This window comes from Doryrhamphus excisus, linkage group LG6 (assembly GCF_037039965.1).
Source record: "Doryrhamphus excisus strain RoL-2023G ecotype Guam linkage group LG6, RoL_Dexc_Guam_v1.1, whole genome shotgun sequence".
In the NCBI taxonomy this organism is placed as follows: domain Eukaryota; kingdom Metazoa; phylum Chordata; class Actinopteri; order Syngnathiformes; family Syngnathidae; genus Doryrhamphus; species Doryrhamphus excisus.
This window is the reverse complement of record NC_136362.1, coordinates 2,648,180-2,674,412: the sequence shown is the minus strand read 5'-3', so window position 1 is coordinate 2,674,412 and position 26,233 is coordinate 2,648,180. Positions and strand designations below refer to the sequence as shown.

Here is a 26,233-nt window from a genome sequence, read left to right as displayed (position 1 = left end):
AATTTCATTTATGTTTCTTCATTTGGTATTGTGCATTTGTTTGCTAAAATGACATTATTTTTCCTCATAATATTAGTTTATTCTTGTAAAATTGTTTTATTTTACTTTTGATTAGAGCTGTTTGTTGTACATTTTCCAGCAAATTGCTCTTGATTTTTCAATGGTTGGTGTTAATTTAATTTAATTTAATTTAATTTAATTTAATTTAATTTAATTTAATTTAATTTAATTTAATTTAATTTAATTTAATTTAATTTAATTTAATTTAATTTAATTTAATTTAATTTAATTTAATTTAATTTAATTTAATTTAATTTAATTTAATTTAATTTAAAACCGGCTGTAAAATGACAAATCACTACTGAAGTGATTGTGATGCAAATGTATTACTCTTTTGAATGCATATTGTTTTCAGAAGCCAAATGCTTTCATTCAGTAAAATTTTTATTTTATTATATTTTATTTTATTTTATTTTATTTTATTTTATTTTATTTTAGTTTAGTTTAGTTTAGTTTAGTTTATTTTATTTTATTTTATTTTATTTTATTTTATTTTTAAACAACTAAACTAAACTAAACTAAACTAAACTAAACTAAACTAAAATAAAATAAAATAAAATAAAATAAAATAAAATAAAATAAAATAAAATAAAATAAAATAAAATAAAATAAAATAAAATAAAATAAAATAAAATAAAATAAAATAATTGTATTGTAGCACCAGAAAACGAGTTAATACGAGCTGGTTAACAATGGCTGTCGTGGGAAAATGTTTTGCATCAGTAAAATAGTTACTTAGTTTATTTTTCTTTCTTCCCTGACAGAATGAAAATGCCTGAGGCGGGGAGTTAGAGCCTTCCCCCTGAAGAGAGAAACCGACTGCATCATCCGGGGCTGGTATCGGACCCAGGGACCCCTTTGGGGGCGGGGGTGGGAGGGGGTTGTAGGGCCCTATCAGCCTGGTGCGAGTCTGGACCATGGGGGATGGAAGCGTCGGTGCAAGCGGAGGAAAAGGGCTCAACCGATCCCACGTCCTGTTCGACAGCTTCGTCCAGGCCACCACATGCAAGGGAACTCTCAAGGCCTTCCAGGAGCTGTGCGAGCATCTGGAAGTCAAGCCCACCGAATACAGGGTCTTTTACCACAAGCTCAAATCCAAACTCAACTACTGGAAGGCCAAAGCTCTTTGGGCCAAGTTAGACAAGCGGGCCAGCCAGAAGGAGTACAAGAAGGGCCGCGCCTGTACCAACTCCAAGGTACCCCCCATGCAGATTCCAACCAGATTCCAACCCAAATATGTACCGTCGTTTGATCCGTCTATGCTTCTATTGTAGTTTTCTATCAAGTCAGAGTCAGCACGGTCAATGACCCATTTATCCGTCCATTGTCTTGTATTTATTATTTATCCGGGTCCCCGCCGCGAGGGCGGTCATTTCAAGTGTAGACTTTCCGGTCTCTGGGTACGTCTTCCAGTTCAACTGGGACGAGAACCAAGGCTTTTTTCCATGTCGAGATCCAGAATTAATCCGGACGAGATACCCTACCCACGTCACTAGGGTCCTCTCAATGGGATACCCTTTTATGACTGAGAACCAAGGCCCCATAATTTGAAAACCGCCCACAAAAAAAGACCCCATTGAAGCTAGCTTATACAAATCTAAAATTGTCTTAATATAATTTTTTCCTATGACTGATTTTTTTTGTAGAGTCAGAACTGTCAATGACCCATCTATCCGTCCATGGTCTTTTATTTATTATTTATCCGGGTCCCGGTTGCGAGGGTGGTCATTTCAAGTGTAGACTTTCCGGTCTCTGGGTACGTCTTCCAGTTCAACTGGGACAAGAACCAAGGTTTTTTTTTTAATGTCGAGATTCAGAATTAATCCGGACGAGATGTCCTACCCACCTCACCAGGGTCCTCTCAATGGGATACCGCCCACAAAAAAGACCCCATTGAAGCTAGCTTATAATTTTTTCCTATGACTGATTTTTTTTTGTAGAGTCAGGGCTGTCAATGACCCATCTATCTGTCCATCGTCTTGGATTTATTATTTATCGGGGTCCCGGTCACGAGGGCGGTCATTTCAGTGTAGACTTTCCGGTCTCTGGCTACGTCTTCCAGTTCAACTGGGACCAGAACCAAGGCGTTTTTTAATGTCGAGATCCAGAATTAATCCAAATTAATAATTTGAACGCCGCCCCCACACAAAGACCCCATTGCAGCTATCTTATAATTTACTGATTTTTTTATATCAAACCTTGTTGCTAGTGTCTGATCATTGGGGCGGGGCCATGCGGCCTACGAACAGCCATCGAACTCGCCTTCCTGGGGGCCAAAGTGGTGCTGTTGGAGAAGAGGGACGCTTTCTCCAGGAACAACGTGCTGCACCTTTGGCCCTTCACCATTCAGGACCTCCGGGGCCTCGGGGCCAAGAAGTTTTACGGAAAATTCTGCGCCGGTGCCATCGATCATATCAGTGAGTAATATTTGTTGACTGATTGATGTACACTTTGTGGAAGAATGTAAAAAAAAAAAAAAAGAATTAAATTAAATTAAATTAAATTAAATTAAATTAAATTAAATTAAATTAAATTAAATTAAATTAAATTAAATTAAATTAAATTAAATTAAATTAAATTAAATTAAATTAAGAAAGCAGGAAGTGAACAAATGTAACAGTTACTGATTGTAAAAGTACCAGATGGAAGGGTAGGATTTAATAAGCTTTGCTTCTTCCTACTCCTTTTCGGACACGTGGAACTGGGAATTGATTATGGGATGCACTCAATTGGAATCTGATGCATGTTCAAATGAAATAAAACCAATACCATTACCATTAATAGTGACTGAGAATCAAACCCAGATCTTATGCCAGAGCAGTTGGGAACAGGGATGAAATTAAATTAAATTAAATTAAATTAAATTAAATTAAATTAAATTAAATTAAATTAAATTAAATTAAATTAAATTAAATTAAATTAAATTAAATTAAATTAAATTAAATTAAATTAAATTAAATTAAATTAAATTAAATTAAATTAAATTAAATTAAATTAAATTAAAAATGTTTTTTTTACTATATTAGGAAAGCAGGAAGTGAACAAATGTAACAGTTACTAATTGTAAAAGTACCAGATGGAAGGGTAGGATTTAATAAGCTTTGCTTCTTCCTACTCCTTTTGGACATGTGGAACTGTGAATTGAATTGAATTGAATTTAATTGAATTTAATTTAATTGAATTTAATTTAATTGAATTCAATTTAATTTAATTTAATTTAATTTAATTTAATTTAATTTAATTTAATTTAATTTAATTTAATTTAATTTAATTTAATTTAATTTAATTTAATTTAATTTAATTTAATTTAATTTAATTTAATTTAATTTAATTTAATTTAATTTAATTTAATTTAAAAACAACAGTTACTGATTGTAAAAGTACCAGATGGAGGGGTAGGATTTAATAAGCTTTGCTTCTTCCTACTCCTTTCGGACATGTGGAACTGTGAACTGATTATGGGATGCACTCAAACAGTGTAAAAAAAAAAGTCTTATCTTTGTGTCGTAGGTATTCGTCAGCTTCAACTCATGCTGCTCAAAGTCGCTCTCCTCCTGGGCATCGAAATCCATGTAAACGTCGAATTCAAGGGGCTCATCGAACCTCCCGAAGACCAGGAGAGTGAAAGTGAGTCCACACACTGTTCCCACAAACGTATGTTTTGGTTAAAGAACACTTTATCCAGCAATGATGTTACTTACATACGTACATACGTACGTATCTATGTGATGACACATTGTGTGTGTGTTCACAGGGATAGGCTGGAGGGCCGAGGTTCACCCCAGGACACACCCTGTCAACGAGCTGGAGTTTGACGTCATCATTGGAGCAGACGGGAGGAGAAACACACTACCAGGCGAGTCTGCATCTCTTTTGTTTGGGACGGAAGTATTACATACACTCCCTAAATAAAATACAAACACTCCCAGTCACACTTTCTCGTGTTTTTCAATACTATTTGACTGTTTTGTTGTTGGTTATTATGATAAAATATAGCGCTAATATACTGTACGGTTCTAAATTATTTTTTTATCAGATTTCCCATTTGATGTGTTGTATTGTTTCGAGATGCTGGATATTGGCTAATGCTAAAAAGGTAAATATATTTCAAGAAAAAACTGCATCTCCGCATTGTGATACATGGAATATTGACAGTTACTATGGTACACATAATGTCATTGTATGGTCATATCACCTCGTACTTTGGTACGGGACAAAGTAAAGTAAAGTAAAAGGTAAAGTAAAATAAAGTAAAATAAAGTAAAAGGTAAAGTAAAAGTAAATAAAATAAAGTAAGTAAAAGTAAATAAAAGTAAATAAAAGTAAAGAAAAGTAAAAGTAAAGAAAAGTAAAAGTAAAGAAAAGTAAAAGTAAAATAAAGTAAAAGATAAAGTAAAAGGTAAAGTAAAAGTAAATAAAATAAAGTAAAAGTAAATAAAATAAAGTAAAAGGTAAAGTAAAAGTAAATAAAATAAAGTAAAAGTAAATAAAATAAAGTAAAAGGTAAAGTAAAAGTAAATAAAATAAAGTAAGTAAAAGTAAATAAAAGTAAAAGTAAATAAAAGTAAAAGTAAATAAAAGTAAAAGTAAATAAAAGTAAAAGTAAATCAAAGTAAAAGTAAATAAAAGTAAAGAAAAGTAAAAGTAAATAAAAGTAAAAGTAAAGAAAAGTAAAAGTAAAATAAAGTAAAAGATAAAGTAAAAGGTAAAGTAAAAGTAAATAAAATAAAGTAAAAGGTAAAGTAAAAGTAAAATAAAATAAAAGTTAAAGTAAAATAAAGTAAAAGTAAAATAAAGTAAAAGGTAAAGTAAAGAAAAGTAAAAGTAAAGTAAAGAAAAGTAAAAGTAAAGAAAATAAAGTAAAGAAAAGTAAAAGTAAATAAAATAAAGTAAAAGTAAAAGTAAATAAAATAAAGTAAAAGTAAAAGTAAATAAAATAAAGTAAAAGTAAAAGTAAAAGTAAAAGTAAAAGTAAAAGTAAAAGTAAAGAAAATAAAGTAAAGAAAAGTAAAAGTAAAATAAAGAAAAGTAAAAGTAAAATGAAGTAAAAAAAGAAAAGTTAAAGTAAAATAAAGTAAAAGGTAAAGTAAAGAAAAGTAAAAGTAAAGTAAATAAAATAAAGAAAAGTAAAACTAAAGTAAAAGTAAGTAAAATAAAGTAAAGAAAAGTAAAAGTAAAAGTAAAAGTAAAATTAAATAAAAAAAGTAAAATTAAATAAAAAAAGTAAAATTAAATTAAAAAAAGTAAAATTAAATAAAATAAAGCGGCACAGCGGTCAAGTGGTTAGTGCTCAGACCTCACAGCTAGGACACCAGGGTTCAATCCCACCCTCGGCCATCTCTGTGTGGAGTTTGCATGTTCTCCCCGTGCATGCGTGGGTTTTCTCCGGGTACTCCGGGTTCCTCCCACATTCCAAAAAAAAACATGCTAGGTTAATTGGCGACTCCTAATTGTCCATAGGTATGAATGTGAGTGTGAATGGTTGTTTGTCTATATGTGCCCTGTGATTGGCTGGCCACCAGTCCAGGGTGGACCCTGCCTTTCGCCCAAGACAGCTGGGATAGGCTCCAGCACCCCCTGCGACACTCGTGAGGAAAAAGTGGTAGAAAATGAATGAATGAATGAATTTAATTTAATTTAATTTAATTTAATTTAATTTAATTTAATTTAATTTAATTTAATTTAATTTAATTTAATTTAATTTAATTTAATTTAATTTAATTTAATTTAATTTAATTTAATTTAATTTAATTTAATTTAATTTAATTTAATTTAATTTAATTTAATTTAATTTTACTTTATCATTCCCAGCCTCATTTGCAACAATTTCAACCTCATTTTGTTTGTTTTTCATATTCCGGCTCTGTCTAAAACTCTCTTTGTCATCTAATCAGGGTTTCGCCGCAAGGAATTCCGTGGAAAGCTGGCCATCGCCATCACGGCCAACTTCATCAACAGGAACACGACAGCAGAGGCGAAGGTGGAAGAGATCAGCGGAGTGGCCTTCATCTTCAACCAGAAGTTCTTTCAAGACCTCAGAGAAGCGACAGGTATGTGGCCACTTAGGTGCCCACAAAATTCCAGGAATCTGGAAGCACACCGATTTGTCCGTAGAATTCCAAAGCTTTGATCAACTCTGAGGTTTTGCTGACGTGACCATGTTCCCGGTGTTCTGTGTCGCATAATTGCCTCTCTTGTCCTCTGGTGACGACGGCATAGCAGTCTGATGCCGCAACAGAAACGCTTTGTTCGGAATGCAGCAATCCGTTTTTTTTTTTTCCGTGGCTCTCTCCTAGGTATTGACCTGGAAAACATCGTCTACTACAAGGATGACACGCACTACTTTGTGATGACTGCCAAAAAACAAAGCCTGCTGGAGAAAGGAGTCATTCTGCATGTGAGTGATCAAAGAGCTTTGTGTGTGTGAAATGTCCAATATCATTTAGACTGTCGAGTAAACAAAAAAGCCGCACGCACGTACGGGCTGCTATTGTTTCCGGCGTGTTCGCTGCTACTCCGGGCTAACGGTCTAACCAAGCCAACTTAAGCACACTTGCTCACTTGCTGGAGGTTTTAGTACGTAAAAGTTTCCTTCCCGGTCCCTGGACCACTTCCACAGGAAAGCAGAGTGACATCTGGCATGTTGTGAATTTTCTTTTTGTAATATTTTGATTTTACTCCCATAATATTTTGTTTTGGTTTTGTTTCTCAAATTAGTGTGAACTTTGGTCTTTGCTCATTTTTGCGGGTTTTATTTTGGAATATTCCAAATATTTAAACTTTTTTCTTAGCTAATTTTTGTGAATTTTGTTTTTGTAATATTTTGACTTTATTCCCATAATATTTTGTTTTTGTTTTGTTTCTCAAATTAGTATAAACATTTGCCTTTGCTAATTTTTGCGGGTTTTATTTTGGAATATTCCAAATATTTCAACATTTTTCTTAGCTAATTTTTGTGAATTTTGTTTTTGTAATATTTTGACTTTATTCCCATAATATTTTGTTTTTGTTTTGTTTCTCAAATTAGAGTGAAGTTTGGCCTTTGCTCGTTTTTGCAATTTTATTTTGGAATATTCCAAATATTTCAACTTTTTTCTTAGCTAATTTTTGTGAATTTTGTTTTTGTAATATTTTGACTTTATTCCCATAATATTTTGTTTTTGTTTTGTTTCTCAAATTAGTGTGAAGTTTGGCCTTTGCTTGTTTTTGCAATTTTATTTTGGAATATTCCAAATATTTCAACTTTTTTCTTAGCTAATTTTTGTGAATTTTGTTTTTGTAATATTTTGACTTTATTCCCATAATATTTTGTTTTTGTTTTGTTTCTCAAATTAGTATAAACATTTGCCTTTGCTATTTTTTGCGGTTTTATTTTGGAATATTCCAAATATTTCAACTTTTTTCTTAGCTAATTTTTGTGAATTTTGTTTTTGTAATATTTTGACTTTATTCCCATAATATTTTGTTTTGTTTTGTTTCTCATCATAGAATTTTGTCGGTAGAATACCATTTTATATTTTAATATTTTGGTAAAATTACAACTGTGTTTTCTTCAATTTCTGCAATTGTTGTTTTATAGATTTTTTTTTTTACTATTTTGACTTTTCCTTTTAGTAACTATTAATTACTGTTACTATTTATTTCCATAATATTTTGATTTTATCATTTTTGATTTGATTAATATTTTGATTTTATCATCATAATATTTGAATCTGATGATTAAAATAAAATAAAATAAAATAAAATAAAATAAAATAAAATAAAATAAAATAAAATAAAATAAAATAAAATAAATCCTTTCGTTTTTCAGCATGTGGTCCTCGGTGGAGGAGGTTTTGACTAGCGTTGCTAGCCACTTCTTTCCAAATATCCCATGCAGTATTACTACTTCTAGTATATTTCTAGTACTGACATCCTACTGTAATATACTGTAGACCTCAAGAACTGACGGCTAGCCTTCTTACCCAATCCCTGCAGGACTATGCGGACACGGAACTGCTGCTGTCCAGAGCAAACGTGGACCAGGTCGCCCTTTTGTCTTACGCCCGCGAGGCTGCCGATTTCTCCACCAACCACCAGCTCCCCACGCTGGATTTCGCCATCAACCACTACGGCCAGCCCGATGTCGCCATGTTTGACTTCACGTGCATGTACGCGTCGGAGAACGCCGCCATGGTGCGGCAGCGCAACGGCCACAAGCTGCTTGTGGCGCTGGTTGGAGACAGCCTATTGGAGGTGAGAGCTTTATTCTAGTCACATGACCTTTTTTTGCGGCCATATTGGAGTCGTTGAAGTTCAATGCCATGTTGTGGTCCAGCCCTTTTGGCCCATGGGTACCGGCATTGCTCGGGGGTTCCTGGCAGCCATGGACTCGGCGTGGATGGTGAAGAGCTGGGCTCAGGGAAAAACTCCTGCAGAGGTTCTGGCTGAGAGGTGAGGTCTGACATACTCCCGAATTCAAACGATTGCGCAATAGGGACATGCGGCTGCACGCACACACACACGCATGTCGTTGCTATTCAGACACGCCCCCTTAATCCGGGAATGTTTTACGAGCAAATACGCCTCTGTGATTTTAAGCATCGGTCACACCTTTGTTATTGCTAATAGCATGAGAGCATCGTAGCGGAATGTTTTTCCATAATATTTTGATTTTATCATCATAATATTTGAATATGATGTTAATATTGGGCCTCATTTTTGCGGTTTTATTTTGGGATTTTCCAAATTTTTCAACTTTTTTTTAAAACAAATTTTTGTGAATTTTCTTTTTGTAATATTTCAACTCTTTTTTAATTTGTTTATTTTTATTTTTCAACTAATTTTTGTGTATTTTCTTTTTGTAATATTTTGACTTTGCTCCTATAATATTTTGTTTTGTTTTGTTTCTCATTATAGTACTTTAAAAAAAAAACTGTATTATTTTAATAATATTTCAACTTTATGCTACCAAGATGAAATTTAGGCAATTTTTTTTTAATACCATTTTACTGACTATTTATTACTATTTATTTCCATAATATTTTGATTTTATCATCATAATATTTGAATATGATGTTAATAGTGGGCCTTCGGCCTTTGCTCATTTTTGCGGTTTTATTTTGGGATTTTCCAAATTTTTCAACTTTTTTCTTAACTAATTTTTGTTGTGAATTTTCTTTTTGTAATATTTCAACTCTTTTTTTTATTTTTTTATTTTTTTTTTCAACTAATGTTTGTGTATTTTCTTTTTGTAATATTTTGACTTTACTCCCATAATATTTTGTTTTGTTTTGTTTCTCATCAGTACTTAAAAAAAAAAAAAACGTATAATTTTAATAATATTTAAACTCTATGCTACCAAGATGAAATTTAGAATATTTCGATTTTATCATCATAATATTTAAATATGATGTTAATATTGGGCCTTAGGCCTTTGCTCATTTTTGCGGTTTTATTTTGGGATTTTCCAAATTTTTCAACTTTTTTCCAAGATGAAATTTATGTGAATTTTTTTTTTCGGTAGAATACCATTTTACTGACTTTTCCTTTTAGAAACTATTTATTACTATTTTTTTCCATAATATTTTGATTTGATCATTTTGATTAATATTTTGATTTTATCATCATAATATTTGAATATAATGTTAATATTATAATATAAATAATATAAACTTTATTCCTGCTATATAAATAATGGCATGATATCAAAAACATGTTTTTTGAGGAATACCTGGAATATGAAATGATAACAATTTTTCATTACAAAGATATTTTAAGAAAACAACCTGACCGGGTCATTTTTGACCCACTTATGGAAGGTTGGGGTAGTAACACAAAAACTAAAATTTCTTAAAATTTCTTAAAATTTCTTAAAAGTTGTTAAAAGTTGTTAAAAGTTTGTACGGCATGATATCAAAAACATGTTTTTTTTAGGAATACCTGGAATATGAAATTATAAAAATTTTTCATTACAAAGATATTTTAAGAAAACAAACTGACCGGGTCATTTTTGACCCACTTATGGAAGGTTGGGGTAGTAACACAAAAACTAAAATTTCTTTAAATTTCTTTAAATTTCTTTAAATTTCTTTAAATTTCTTTAAATTTTTCAAAATTTCTTTAAATTTCTCAAAATTTCTTTAAATTTCTCAAAATTTCTCAAAATTTCTTTAAATTTCTTAACATTTCTTAACATTTCTTTAAATTTCTTTAAATTTCTTTAAATTTCTTAAAAATTTGAATGGCATTTGAATGGCATGATATAAAACATGTTTTTTTAGGAATACCTGGAATATTAAATTATAAAAAAATTTCATTACAAAGATATTTTAAGAAAACAACCTAACCGGGTCATTTTTGACCCACTTATGGAAGGTTGGGGTAGTAACACAAAAACTAAAATTTCTCAAAATTTCTTAAAATTTCTTAAAATTTCTTAAAATTTCTTAAAAGTTGTTAAAAGTTTGTACGGCATGATATCAAAAACGTTTTTTTTAGGAATACCTGGAATATGAAATTATAAAAATTTTTCATTACAAAGATATTTTAAGAAAACAACCTGACCGGGTCATTTTTGACCCACTTATGGAAGGTTGGGGTAGTAACACAAAAACTAAAATTTCTTAAAATTTCTTAAAATTTCCTAAAGTTTCTTTAAATTTCTTTAAATTTCTTTAAATTTCTTTAAATTTTTAAAAATATCTTAAAATATCTTAAAATTTCTTACAATTTGTTAAAAATTTGAACGGCATGATATCAAAAACATGTTTTTTTAGGAATACCCGGAATATGAAATGATAAAAAAGTTTTCATTACAGGGAGAGCATCTACCGTCTGCTGCCCCAGACGACACCAGAAAACGTCAGCAAGAACTTCAGTCAGTACAGCGTGGATCCGACCACACGCTACCCCAACGTCAGCCTCAACTTCCTCAAAGCCAGTCAGGTGACTTGCAGCAGAATCCTGCACTCTCTGGTGCAGGGGTGTCCAAAGTGCGGCCCGCAGTCTTAGTAACATCAAGTTGGAATATCAAGAAAAAAAACATGTTTTAAATTAGTTGTAATATTTACGGAAGACAATTTACAAGAAGAAAGTTGAAATTGTTGAAAAACCGGCAAGCATTTTAGGAAAAATAAAGTCAAAATATACAAAAAAAGAGTAGAATTTTAATGATCAGAATTTTGCAAGCATAATTTAATTTAAATTTTTTTTTTAATTTTTTAAATAATAAATAAGTTGCAATATTTATGGAAGACAATTTAAAAGAAGAAAGTTGAAATAGTTGAAAAACCAGCAAGCATTTTAGGAGAATAAAGTCAAAATATAGAAAAAAAGAGTAGAATTTTAATGATCAAAATTTTGCAAGAATATTTTAAATTAAAATTTTGAAATATTAAACCAAAGGTACTATTAATTATGAATATTATTAGAATTATTAAGATCATAATTACCAGAAAAAAGAAAAAAAATATTAAGACAAAAAGATGTATTTTAACGAGATGACAAGTTGCTCTTTTACAATAAAAAACATTTTAAAAAATGTCATTTTAGTAGCATTTGGAATATATATTTATTATTTATGTTTATAATTTATATTTATATAAAGTTGTAATATTATGTAAAACAAAGTTGCTATTTTTGGAAAATGTGGTCGTGGAAAAAGCTGTAATTTCGCAAGAGTAAATACAAATATGGTCATAATTACAAGAAGAAATTTTTTAATTTTAATTTTAATTTTAATTTTAATTTTAATTTTAATTTTAATTTTAATTTTAATTTTAATTTTAATTTTAATTTTAATTTTAATTTTAATTTTAATTTTTGAAATATTAAACCAAAGGTACTATTAATTATGAATATTAGAATTATTAAGATCATAATTATTTTTTAATTTTAATTTTAATTTTAATTTTAATTTTAATTTTAATTTTAATTTTAATTTTAATTTTAATTTTAATTTTAATTTTAATTTTAATTTTAATTTTAATTTTAATTTTAATTTTTTCAATTCTCTTTATTATATTAATTAATTTTCCAACTATTTAAAAAATAAATTAAAATTAGAAATTAATAATTAAAAAGCTGTAATTTTAGGAGAATAAAATAAAAATATTAGGTGAAAAAAAATTGAAAAAAATGCTAAAAATATCATCCCGTTGGGGGAAATATTTCCCCTCCATGTCCAAGCTGAAATACGGTGTACAAAATATGCGAGTGTCCCTCTTTGGGAACAGGACACTGTTTGGACACCCCTGCACTAATGAGACTGTCGAATCATCATATCATCAAAAACTGAATTTGACATGAAATGACTTCCAGGTACGGCATCTCATGGACACGGGAGAGTCCACGGAGATGCGCATCGAAATCGAGAACGTGATCAACTCCTCCACGCCCAAGTTGGCCAGGAATGGTTGGTTGTCATTATGTTCACGTTCTACACATCATCGTTCATTCATGAAGGCGCTCGAGCTACTCGCATCCTCTGCCACCCGCCACCCGCATCCCCGCATCCCCGCATCCCCGCATCCCCGCATCCCCGCATCCCCGCATCCCCGCATCCCATGTGGTTTAGGGTTTATGGCCGTAAACAATTGACCCTTCATGGCTCATTAGCTTCCTTATCAACTGGTTTATACTGGTGCTCATGGGCGATGGAGTCATGGGTGGTAAACCTTTACGAGCCCCGGCACGGCCTCAGCATGACTGGGGGGGTCAGGGGGGGCATTATATACTCATATCGATGTTTCCATCGAAATGGACATATGCTAAAAAGTCACCTTTGCTTTACACATATACTGAATATTTTACCTAATATTTATATTTATATAGTCTATGTAATACAATAAATTTATTCCCGCAATATTATATTTTTTTTTTCAAAATTTAGAAATATGTTTCGACTCTAATTTTTTCTCGTAGAATACGATTTTTTTCTTTTTTTTCTCTTTTATCCACTAAATATTATAACCAAATTTTCCATAAATTACATAATATTACATAAAAAATAACACATTTCTTTCTTTAATATTAACACTATTTTTGTATTCTTTATTTTCCATTATAAGTTTCTGAAATAAAATGAAATTATAACTTTTTTCATACATTTTTTTTAACATTCTTCTTTTAAAATTGATTTAAAAATTCCGTAGTATTTTGACTTTATTCCCATAATATTCTGACTTTATCTTCAAATTATTTCAACTTTATGCGCTTGATATTTTTCCTCGTGGAATACGACTTTTTCATCTTTTATCCACTGAATATTATAACCAAGTTTTCCATAAATTACATAATATTACATAAAAAATAACACATTTTTTTTCTTTAATATTAAGACTATTTTCTACTCTTTATTTTCTATTTTAGTTTTTATCATTATTTCTTCTTTTAAAATTGATTTAAAAATTCCGTAATATTTTCACTTTATTCCCATAATATTTTAACTTTTTGTTTATATTATATTATACATGTTATAATTTATATTATTTATATTATTATATTATATTTTTTTCTCAACCAAATTTTCCAAAACTTAGAACTATATTTCAACTCTAATTTTTTCTCGTAGAATACAACTTTTTATTCTTAATAGTTTGACTTTATCCACTGAATATTATAACAAAGTTTTCCATAAATTACATAATATTACATAAAAAATAAAAAATTTTTTTCTTTAATATTAAGACTATTTTCTACTCTTTATTTTCCATTATAAGTTTTTTTTATCAATATTTCTTCTTTTAAAATTGATTTAAAAATTCTGTAGTATTTTCACTTTATTCCCATAATATTCTAACTATTTAATATTGCGACTTAAAAATAACAAAATTATTTCAACTTTATGCTCTTGATATTTTGACTTTATAGCTGATTTTATGTTATTCTGGTAAAAATCACAACTACAGTTTTTTTTCTCTCAATATTTTGACTTTATTTGTGTAAAATTACTGCTGATTTTAATTAAATTTTGCTAATGTTTATTTTGCAAATAAAAAAAAACTGTTGCGGGTCACAAAAGGCCCCTGATTTATTGTGTTTGGATTGAATAATGTCCAAATATTTTTGTCCATATCATGCGTGTGCGCCGTGCCGTCCTGTTTTATGTTTTATCATTTCTTTCCTCTTCCTGCTTCTTCAGAATCCATCGCTCGATCCAGTAAACTTCTCAACTGGTGCCAGCGACAAACGGACGGATATCGGAACGTTTGCGTTAAAGATCTCACCATGTCATGGAAGAGCGGCTTGGCCCTGTGCGCGCTCATTCATCGATACAGGCCAGATCTCATGTGAGTGTCTGTACCCGAAGCGGCGGAACAGGGCGTCGACTTCCGTTTTTCCCCGCTCACATACACGCGTGTGAATGCACCACGGCCATAATGCAGTTTAATGACCTCTTGGAGGAACATGGCAGTTAATGTTGTGAGCTATTAGTGCTGTAACAGCTGCTTGGGGCGGGGGCGGGGGTGCGGGGGGGGGGGGGGGGGGGGATGTACACATGTGAAAAGGCAGAGTGCACTCTGTGCTAATGTTCTTATATGGACTCCGAGGTAATTGCCGAGTAATGGAATTTCTTTGCTGCTTCCATTAATAATATTTTAATATTTACAGTAAATTACCTACCATATTTTTTTTGCACCATTTTGTCACTAGATGTATGACCAAATGTTTTGAGAATGACAACAATGTTCATTTTCAAAAAAAATATTTAAAAAAAATTTTTCCACAGCATTTCAGCCCTGCCACAAAAGGACCAGGTGACATTAAGTTAGCGATTCTCTTGTAGATAACAGCATTGTGATTGAGGCAGAGTGCATTCTGTACTCGATGGAACGGGCTAATGTTTTTATATGGACTCTGAGGTAATTGCCGAGTAATGGAATTTCTTTGCCGCTTCCAGTAATAATATTTTAATATTTACAGTAAATTACCTACCATATTTTTTTTGCACCATTTTGTCACTAGATGTATGACCAAATGTTTTGAGAATGACAACAATGTTCATTTTCAAAAAAAATAATAAAAAAAAATTTTTCCACAGCATTTCAGCCCTGCCACAAAAGGACCAGCTGACATTAAGTTAGTGATTTTCAATAGATAACAACATTAGCAATGGCTCTGGCATTGTGATGGAGTGGGAGCTTTGAAACAAGGGGATGGTGGTGGTGCTTGAAATCGTTAATATATATAATAAATAAATAATAATAATAATAATAACAAATAATAAATATAAATAAATATTTATTAATAGATATTTATTAATTATTAATTTAATTAATTATTTATTAATTAAATATTAAAAATAATCATACTACAACTTAAAAAAATATATAATTATTTCTTCAATATTTCTTAAACATTTCAACTCCATGCAAATAACATTATTTTTCCTCATAATATTACAAGATTATTCACTTCAAATTATTATTTTTTTCTCTTTATAATCCTGTTTTTCAATATTCTAACTTTGTCTTCAATCTAATTTAATATTGCGACTTAAAAATCACAAATTTCTTCTTTAACAAATTATTTAAATTTTATGCTCTTGATATTTTGACTTTATAGCTGATTTTATGTTATTCTCTTAAAAATCAAAACTACAATTTTTTTTCTCAATATTTTGACTTTATTTGTGTAAAATTACTGCTGATTTTAAATAAAATTTTATTAACAAAGTTAATTTGCAAATTAAAAAAAAACAGGTCACACGTTGCGGGTCACAAAAGGCCCCCACGCTGCTCTTTGGACACCCATGGGATAATGTCTCCTTCCAGCTAGCATGCATATCATTGTTATTGTTAACTGCAAATCCTGATTCATTGTGTTCGGATTTGGACACAATTCCTAAGAATTCCAAGTTTTTTTTTGTACATTAAAGTTATGACTTTAATGCCATAATATTTGGATGTTATTCCCAATTTTTCCTAAAATTACAACTTTTTTTTTCTTGAATATTTCCAACTTCATGCTAATAAAAGGCTGGTCTTTGTTTTCCTAATTTTGGAATATTATTCTCTAAAACATATTTCCTTAATATCTTGACTTAAAGTAAAATAAAGTAAAATTACTGCTGATTTTTTTAATTTTTGTCTTGTCTTGTTAAATTAAATGTTTAGAATGTGCTGTGGGATGATGATAAAACAATTCCGGCCCGCGCTTTGGCTCCCCACGGTTCAATGCCGTGTCTTTCCAGGCTTTTAAGTCATGATTTTTTTTCTTTTTAAAGCAGTTTTTGTTGGTTTTGTTATTTAATTTGATTATTTTTCCCTTTTGCTGCCTTCAGTGACTTCGACCGTCTGGACGAGCGAGACCAGGAAAAGAACAACCAGTTGGGATTTGACTTGGCGGAGAGAGAATTTGGCATCTCACCCTGCATGACGGGCAAGGAGATGTCTTCTGTTGTGGAACCCGACAAGCTTTCCATGGTCATGTACCTCAGCCAGTTCTACGAGATGTTCAAGGACACAGTGCCACCCGGAGGTGAGAGGCTGTCTGTGCCGTCTGTGACGTCATAGAGATGTTCTACTGCTTTGCCAGGCAGAATTCAGGGCATAATTCACTCTATTTCCTACTCTTTATTTTCCTTTATGAGTTTCTGAAATCAAATGAAATTATAATTTTTTTAAATAAATTTTTCAACATTCTTCTTTTAAAATTGATCTAAAAATTCTGTAGTATTTTCACTTTATTTCCATAATATTTTAACTTTTTATTTATATTATATATATTATATTATAATTTATATGATAATATTATAAAATCAACCTAATTTTCCAAAACTTAGAACTATATTTTAACTCTATTTTTTCCTCGTAGAATATGACTTTTTCCTCTTTTATCCACTGAATATTATAACCAAGTTTTCCATAAATTACATAATATTGCATAAAAAATAACACATTTCTTTCTTTAATATTAACACTATTTTCTACTCTTTATTTTCCATTATAAGTTTATTTTTACAAGTATTTCTTCTTTTAAAATTGATTTTAAAAATCCGTAGTATTTTCACTTTATTCCCATAATATTCTAACTTTCTAATTTAATATTGCGACTTAAAAATAACAAAGTATTTCAACTTTATGCTCTTGATATTTTGACTTTATAGCTGCTTTTATGTTATTCTCGTAAAATCACAACTACAGTTTTTTTTTTCTCAATATTTTGACTTTATTTGTGTAAAATTACTGCTGATTTTTGCTAATGTTTATTTTGCAAATACTTTTAATAATTTTGCGGAACCTTTTCCCTTATCCTCATTCTTTTATCTACTATTTTTGTCTGTCCAGATAACCAAAACCTGAGTCCAGAGGACAAGGCGGCTCTCATGGCGAGCACCAAATCTCCCATCTCCTTCTTCAGCAAGCTTGGCCAGAGCATCGCCATCTCCAGGAAGCGTAACCCCAAGGTCAGAGCCCCAACATCCCATAATATCTTACTGAAATATGATGTTGCAATAACTTTCATCACATTTCATCAGCAGGACAAAAAAGAAAAGGGCGTGGACGGTTTAGGGAAGAGAAGGAAAACCAGCCAGTCTGAAGAGGTGAGTCGGGATGGAGTTTTCTTGGGTTCTTTTTGCTTTTTGTAAATTTTGACTATTTCTTGTTGTTTTTTCTACTAAAAAGTACTGTTGTAAAATTAGAGGAGTTTTTTTTTTTATTTTTTACATTTACAACTTTATTTGTTGTTTGTAGCTATTTTTTTATTTCATATATATATATTTTTTTTTCATATATATATGTATATATGAAATAAAAAAATAGCCTTTTGTAAATTTTTACTATTTTTTGTTGTTTTTTTCTACTAAAATTTACTGTTATTTATTTATTTATTTATTTTATATACTTATTATTGTTTTTTTTTATTTCATATAAAAATAGCTACAAACAACAAATAAAGTTGTAAATTTTAGGGGAAAAACTATATCTATAAAAAAACTATATAAATATATATATATGAAATAAAAATAAAAAATAGCTTTAATGTTAAAGAAAAAAAGTCTATGTAATTTTTTTATTCAAGGAAATTTTTTCCGAAAATTCCAACATTATGTTTTGCTTCTCATAATATTAAGACTAATTTGTTTTTTTAAATATTTCAACATTATGCTACTAAAAGTATGTAAATTTTTATAAAATTATGACTATTTCTTGTTGTTTTTTTCTACAAAAATTTACTGTCGTAAAATTAGAGCAGTTTTTTCCCCTAAAAATTACAACTTTATTTGTTGTTTGTAGCTATTTTTTTATTTTATTTATTTATTTATTTTTTTTTTTTAAATTTACTATTCATTTATTATTTATTTATTTTGTCTTTTTATATTTTTATATTTTTATTTCATATATATATATATATTTTTTTTCCTAATAGAGTCATCATATTAGAGACCAACAACACTAATATAAAAAACATTAAATATAAAAAAAATGCTATTTTTTAAATAGTTGTATTATAAGAAACTTATAAAATAAAAAAAATATGTATAATATAATAAAGTGAAAATATGGTATGTAGATATGCATCTGTGATAGGATGATCAGAGATTGATTTTGTTGACTGCTGCAATAAAAAAATACATAAACTTATTAATTATATAAATTATTATTATAATGTTATTATTATAAAAATGATGGGAATAATTATATATATATATAAACTTTATTTGTATTTTGTATCTCATAATATCAAGACTTGAAAATACTAACATTTCAACGTCATGCTACTAAAATAATGATATTGTCATATAATTATGACTGCTGATTTTTCATAAAAAAATTTTTTTTTTTGTTAAATGATATTTTTCGAATGTACCCATTCGAAAAGTGTTCATGCAGATCATATGAAATCACAAAGAAACATCTAATCCAATATGGACATGAATAAAATGTGTGTTTCCGTGTTTGGTCAGGAGGAAGCGTCCAAGGCGGGTCGTGAAGACGTCGTCATAGCGACTGCGTTCTCCGAGCGAAAGATGGATCCTTCTGCTGTCGGGAACAACAACAAAGTCAAGGTCATGGCTACGCAGCTGCTCGCCAAGTTCGAGGAAAACGCTCCGGCTCAGTCCTCGGGACTCAAACGTCAGGTAAGCATGCGTGGATGCTCCGGTTTTTCATCCAGCCAATGAGACGTCGGCTTTTGTCTTCATGGGATGCACTCGGGAACGGAGTATTGTTCCCGTTCCATGTAGGCGAGGTTCATAACAACAATGGCGTCTTTGTTGACGCGTAAATGGACAACCGTCAACTGTTGATGTGGTAGAATACATCCCACGATATAGTATTGCAATATTTGCAGTATTATTGCAATATTATTTATTATTATTTGCAATATTGGCACCTAAATGAAATAGAACCAGTGAGTTATGACTGCATTCAATATTAAAAAGTTGTAATAAAATGATGGGAATTTGATTTTGTTGACTGCTGGAATTATAAAAAAAATTATTAAATAAATTAATTCATTATATAAATTATTATTATAATTTAATTATTATAAAATATTATGGGAAAAAAGTAAAAAGAAAAAAAAATCTGTAATGTAATTGGGGAAAATTAATTTTATAATATTTTTTTATAAATATTTTTTATTTTATAATAATTAATTAATATTATGAGGAATTTTTTTTTCCTAATAAAGTCGTCATATTCGAAACCAACAACACTATAAAACATGAAATATTACAAAACAAATTCTATTTTTTTATAGTTGTAATATAAGAAACTTATAAAAATATATAATATAATAAAGTCAAAATATGGTAGGTTGATATGCATCGTGTACATAAACACTATTACTACTAGTATAGGTAGATATGTATTTGTACATGAACACTATTACTACTAGTATAGGTAGATATGTATTTGTACATAAACACTATTACTACTAGTATAGGTAGATATGTATTTGTACATAAACACTATTACTACTAGTATAGGTAGATATGTATTTGTACATAAACACTATTACTACTAGTATAGGTAGATATGTATTTGTACATAAACACTATTACTACTAGTATAGGTAGATATGTATTTGTACATAAACACTATTACTACTAGTATAGGTAGATATGTATTTGTACATAAACACTATTACTACTAGTATAAGTAGATATGTATCGTTTACCTAAACACTATTACTACTATTATTATAGTGGTGGTAATACTACTATTACTACTACTACTACTACAACTACAACAACAACTACAAGTACAACTACAAGTACAACTACAAGTACAACTACAAGTACAACTACAAGTACAACTACAAGTACAACTACAAGTACTAGTACAAGTACTACTACAACTACAAGTACAACTACAACTACAAGTACAACTACAAGTACAACTACAAGTACAACTACAAGTACTACTACAAGTACTACTACAAGTACTACTACAAGTACTACTACTACTACTACTACTACTATAAACTACTACTACAACTACTACCACTACTACTACCACTACTATTACTACTACCACTACTATTACTACTACCACTACTATTACTACTACCACTACTATTACTACTACCACTACTACTACTACTACCACTAATAGTAATAATAATAATAATAATAATAATAATAATAATAATAATAATAATAATAATAATAATAATAATAATAATAATAATAATAATAAAATATAATTTTTAATTATACCTTTATTGCATCATGAACATAAACACTATTACCACTATCAATATAATAATAATAATAATAATAATAATAATAATAATAATAATAATAATAATAATAATAATAATAATAATTAATTTAATAATAATAATACTCATTTAATAATAATAATAATAAATTATTATACCTTTATTGCATCGTGTACATAAACACTATTACCACTATTAATATAGTGATAATAATAATAATAATAATAATATAATAATAATCATTTAATAATAATAATACTCATTTAATAATAATAATAAAAAATTATTATACCTTTATTGCATCGTGTACATAAACACTATTACCACTACTATATGCTATGTTCTCTGAGCATGACTTTTATTTTGAAAACCTTCTGTATGTTGCATCCCTTCATCCATCAGTTGTTGCTTGCATGCTTATTATTATTATTATTATTATTATTATTATTATTATTTTTCATCACTCCATCGCTGACCACGGTCCACGCCCCTCTTCTTTGCACAACCACAAAGGGGGATTCTCTACCCAATCTGGACTGCCTTTTGCCCCCCTCCCCGCCTAAACCCCTTGAGCCAGTGCGGCTGGCACCAGTCCCGGCGTGGAGAAAGGTAAAAAGGGTCACACCCTCCTTCTTAGAGCCTAACCCTCCTCCAGGACTCATCAACTAACTCTGTGTTGTGGTGTGTTGTGGTGTGCCACATGGAACTAGACTTGTACCTCCTAGAATTGATCCCGTTAGTACTTCCGTAGTATTTGTTACTCACGGAACAAATCGGATATTTGTTGTCTGTCCTCGTCCAGCGACGCACACAACAGCAGGAGCAGCTCAGCATTCGATATAAAGAAAAGATCAAGTGCCAGACCTTACCCAACAGAGGGGACCAGGTATGGTTAGAACTGCAGTCCTGGTTTTAGTTCTACAGTCCTCCAACCCTTTTCCATGTTCAAAAGTCCACTTTTAACGCATCGTACAGTCGTGGCATAAAAGTTTGGGAATGATACAAATGTTAATATTCACCGAATCGGCCCCCGAAGGAACATTTCCACTGCATTTCAGTCGTGTCACAAAAGGACCACTATCTCCACTGACCAGGTATGGTTAGAACTGCTATCCTGGTTTTAGTTCTCCATTCCTGGAACCCTTTTCCATCTTCAAGAGGTCTCATGTGCGTATGCTAACCTGTATGCTAACCCGTATGCTAACGAGAGGTCTCACTCTGTTCTCCGTTGTTCTATATGATGGTGGACTTGAACCTGTAGAAGTACACAAATAGTTTTGTCAACCCCAAAGTTGTTGTAACGTCTCCCCCAAGTAAGACATGTGCGTATGCTAACCCGTATGCTAGCGTATGCTAACGAGAGGTCTCACTCTGTTCTCCGTTGTTCTATATGATGGTGGACTTGAACCTGTAGAAGTACACAAATAGTTTTGTCAATCCCAAAGTTGTTGTAACGTCTCCCCCAAGTAAGACATGTGCGTATGCTAACCCGTATGCTAACGAGAGGTCTCACTCTGTTCTCCGTTGTTCTATATGATGGTGGACTTGAACCTGTAGAAGTACATGAATAGTTTTGTCAATCCCAAAGTTGTTGTAACGTCTCCCCCAAGTAAGACATGTGCGTATGCTAACCCGTATGCTAACCCGTATGCTAACGAGAGGTCTCACTCTGTTTGCCGTTGTTCTATATGATGGTGGACTTGAACCTGTAGAAGTACACAAATAGTTTTGTCAATCCCAAAGTTGTTGTAACGTCTCCCCCAAGTAAGACATGTGCGTATGCTAACCCGTATGCTAACGAGAGGTCTCACTCTGTTCTCCGTTGTTCTATATGATGGTGGACTTGAACCTGTAGAAGTACATGAATAGTTTTGTCAATCCCAAAGTTGTTGTAACAACTCCCTCAAGTAAGACATGTGCATATGCTAACCCGTATGCTAACGAGAGGTCTCACTCTGTTCTCCGTTGTTCTATATGATGGTGGACTTGAACCTGTAGAAGTACACGGATAGTTTTGTCAATCCCAAAGTTGTTGTAACGTCTCCCCCAAGTAAGACATGTGCGTATGCTAACGAGAGGTCTCACTCTGTTCTCCGTTGTTCTATATGATGGTGGACTTGAACCTGTAGAAGTACACGGATAGTTTTGTCGATCCCAAAGTTGTTGTGACGTCTCCCCCGAGTAAGACATGTGCGTATGCTAACCTGTATGCTAGCGTATGCTAACGAGAGGTCTCACTCTGTTCTCCCTTGTTCTATATGATGGTAGACTTGAACCTGTAGATGTACACAAATCCCAAAGTTGTTGTAACATCTCCCCCAAAGTAAGACATGTGCGTATGCTAACCCGTATGCTAACGAGAGGTCTCACTCTGTTCTCCGTTGTTCTATATGATGGTGGACTTGAACCTGTAGAAGTACACAAATAGTTTTGTCAATCCCAAAGTTGTTGTAACATCTCCCCCGAGTAAGACATGTGCGTATGCTAACCCGTATGCTAACCCGTATGCTAACGAGAGGTCTCACTCTGTTCTCCATTGTTCTATATGATGGTGGACTTGAACCTGTAGAAGTACACAAATAGTTTTGTCAATCCCAAAGTTGTTGTAACGTCTCCCCCAAGTAAGACATGTGCGTATGCTAACCCGTATGCTAACCCGTATGCTAACGAGAGGTCTCACTCTGTTCTCCGTTGTTCTATATGATGGTGGACTTGAACCTGTAGAAGTACATGAATAGTTTTGTCAATCCCAAAGTTGTTGTAACAACTCCCTCAAGTAAGACATGTGCATATGCTAACCCGTATGCTAACGAGAGGTCTCACTCTGTTCTCCGTTGTTCTATATGATGGTGGACTTGAACCTGTAGAAGTACACAAATAGTTTTGTCAATCCCAAAGTTGTTGTAACATCTCCCCCAAGTAAGACATGTGCGAATGCTAACCCGTATGCTAGCGAGAGGTCTCACTCTGTTCGCTGTTGTTCTATGTGATGGTGGACTTGAATCTGTAGAAGTACACGGATAGTTTTGTCGATCCCAAAGTTGTTGTAACATCTCCCCCGAGTAAGAAATGTGCGTATGCTAACCCGTATGCTAACCCGTATGCTAATGAGAGGTCTCACTCTGTTCTCCATTGTTCTATATGATGGTAGACTTGAACCTGTAGAAGTACACGGATAGTTTTGTCAATCCCAAAGTTGTTGTAACATCTCCCCCAAGTAAGACATGTGCGAATGCTAACCCGTATGCTAACGAGAGGTCTCACTCTGTTCTCTGTTGTTCTATATGATGGTGGACTTGAACCTGTAGAAGTACATGAATAGTTTTGTCAATCCCAAAGTTGTTGTAACAACTCCCTCAAGTAAGACATGTGCGTATGCTAACCCGTATGCTAACGAGAGGTCTCACTCTGTTCTCCGTTGTTCTATGTGATGGTGGACTTGAACCTGTAGAAGTACACAAATAGTTTTGTCAATCCCAAAGTTGTTGTAACGTCTCCCCCAAGTAAGACATGTGTGTATGCTAACCCGTATGCTAACGAGAGGTCTCACTCTGTTCTTCGTTGTTCTATATGATGGTGGACTTGAACCTGTAGAAGTACATGAATAGTTTTCTGTTCTTCGTCTCTAAGGCAAGAGGTGGCGGCGACCAAGCGTCCGGCTCGGGTTCTCGGAGCTGCCCAAAGAAAACCATTTTGCTCCTTTCTTCGTCGTCATCCACTTCCTCGCTTTCTCTACACACCGAGGTGACACACGTTCTGGTGCTTGTGTGTTTTTGTGTGGGTGCTCCTTCCTTCATCACGGATACTGCATCATGTGCATTATAGTTTGTGGTAATAGAACTTTGTTGAAGGGACTAGAATACTACGAGAAGCCCGTGAATTGTGGGGTAAAACCGTTAGGATTCCCTTCACTTTGTCAAGTCTTAATGGAGCTTCCTTGGCAGGACCGGAAACCCTTGACCCAGAAAGACCCAGGACCTATTCATGTACCTGGTATACAGGAGAGGGCTGACCGCCTTATCTCCAAATTTAAAGGCAAAGCTGAGAAGCCACCAAAGGTGAACACTTTGCATGGCGGCGTTGCGGCTACTATAACGCGTGATTAACTAGCGATTAATCAATGGTGATGATTTTCAAGTTCTACCATTCTTCTTATCTAATTCCCTTCTTTTCTAATTCCCCCTGGAGCCTAAGAAAAAGCCGTCCCGGTTACGTTTTTTTTCTACCTAATTATGCATTTTTGGCCTTGTGCGACTTATACTCCAGTGCGACTTATGTATGTTTTTTTTCTACCTAATTATGCATTTTTGGCCTTGTGCGACTTATACTCCGGAGCGACTTATGTATGTTTTTTTCTACCAAATTATGTAATTTTGGCATTGTGCGACTTATGTATGTTTTTTTTCTACCTAATTATGCATTTTTGGCATTGTGCGACTTATGTATGTTTTTTTTCTACCTAATTATGCATTTTTGTCCTTGTGCGACTTATACTACGGAGTGACTTATATACGTTTTTTTCTACCCAATTATGCATTTTTGGCCTTGTGCGACTTATACTACGGAGTGACTTATATACGTTTTTTTCTACCCAATTATGCATTTTTGGCCTTGTGCGACTTATACTCCGGAGCGACTTATGTATATTTTTTTTCTTCCTAATTATGCATTTTTGGCCTTGTGCAACTTATACTCCAGTGTGACTTATGTATGTTTTTTTTTTTATATCTAATGATGCATTTTTGGCCTTGTGCGACTTATACTCCAGTGCGACTTATGTATGTTTTTTTTCTACCTAATTATGCATTTTTGGCCTTGTGCGACTTATACTCCGGAGCGACTTATGTATGTTTTTTTTCTACCTAATTATGCATTTTTGGCCTTGTGCGACTTATACTCCGGAGCGACTTATGTATGTTTTTTTTCTACCAAATTATGTAATTTTGGCATTGTGCGACTTATGTATGTTTTTTTTCTACCTAATTATGCATTTTTGGCCTTGTGCGACTTATACTACGGAGTGACTTATATACGTTTTTTTCTACCCAATTATGCATTTTTGGCCTTGTGCGACTTATACTCCGGAGCGACTTATGTATGTTTTTTTTCTTCCTAATTATGCATTTTTGGCCTTGTGCGACCTATACTCCGGAGCGACTTATGTATAATTTTTTTCTACCTAATTATGTATTTTTGGCCTTGTGCGACTTATACTCCGGAGTGACTTATGTATGTTTTTTTCTACCTAATTATGCATTTTTGGCCTTGTGCGACTTATACTCCGGAGTTACTTATGTATGTTTTTTTCGACCTAATTATGCATTTTTGGCCTTGTGTGACTTATACTCCGGAGCGACTTATGTATGTTTTTTTCTACCTGATGATGCATTTTTGGCCTTGTGCGACTTATACTCTGGAGCGACTTATAGTCCAGAAAATACGGTAATTAATAATCATTAGGTCTTTTTTTGGCAGCAGTCATTGGGATTATGCAACATAACCTTTGGATACAAATCCA

The 26,233-nt window shown here is 32.0% G+C and overlaps 1 protein-coding gene across 4 annotated transcripts in view; it reads left to right on the top strand.

The window, feature by feature from the left end:
* Positions 1-26,233, top strand: part of mical3a (microtubule associated monooxygenase, calponin and LIM domain containing 3a) — a 79,180-nt gene that overhangs the window by 7,463 nt on the left and 45,484 nt on the right. For all 4 annotated transcript variants that reach the window (XM_078791113.1, XM_078791116.1, XM_078791114.1 and 1 more), the window contains exons 2-19: positions 825-1,256; positions 2,270-2,477; positions 3,571-3,687; positions 3,815-3,916; positions 5,955-6,110; positions 6,357-6,457; positions 8,038-8,295; positions 8,378-8,493; positions 10,860-10,986; positions 12,361-12,454; positions 14,183-14,330; positions 16,325-16,521; positions 17,331-17,449; positions 17,522-17,587; positions 18,953-19,126; positions 21,229-21,324; positions 21,518-21,601; positions 24,346-24,459. In XM_078791113.1, coding sequence (XP_078647239.1) covers positions 978-1,256; positions 2,270-2,477; positions 3,571-3,687; positions 3,815-3,916; positions 5,955-6,110; positions 6,357-6,457; positions 8,038-8,295; positions 8,378-8,493; positions 10,860-10,986; positions 12,361-12,454; positions 14,183-14,330; positions 16,325-16,521; positions 17,331-17,449; positions 17,522-17,587; positions 18,953-19,126; positions 21,229-21,324; positions 21,518-21,601; positions 24,346-24,459 — 2,556 coding nt within the window. In that variant the 5' untranslated portion in view covers positions 825-977. The remainder of the gene's footprint in view (positions 1-824; positions 1,257-2,269; positions 2,478-3,570; positions 3,688-3,814; positions 3,917-5,954; positions 6,111-6,356; positions 6,458-8,037; positions 8,296-8,377; positions 8,494-10,859; positions 10,987-12,360; positions 12,455-14,182; positions 14,331-16,324; positions 16,522-17,330; positions 17,450-17,521; positions 17,588-18,952; positions 19,127-21,228; positions 21,325-21,517; positions 21,602-24,345; positions 24,460-26,233) is intronic.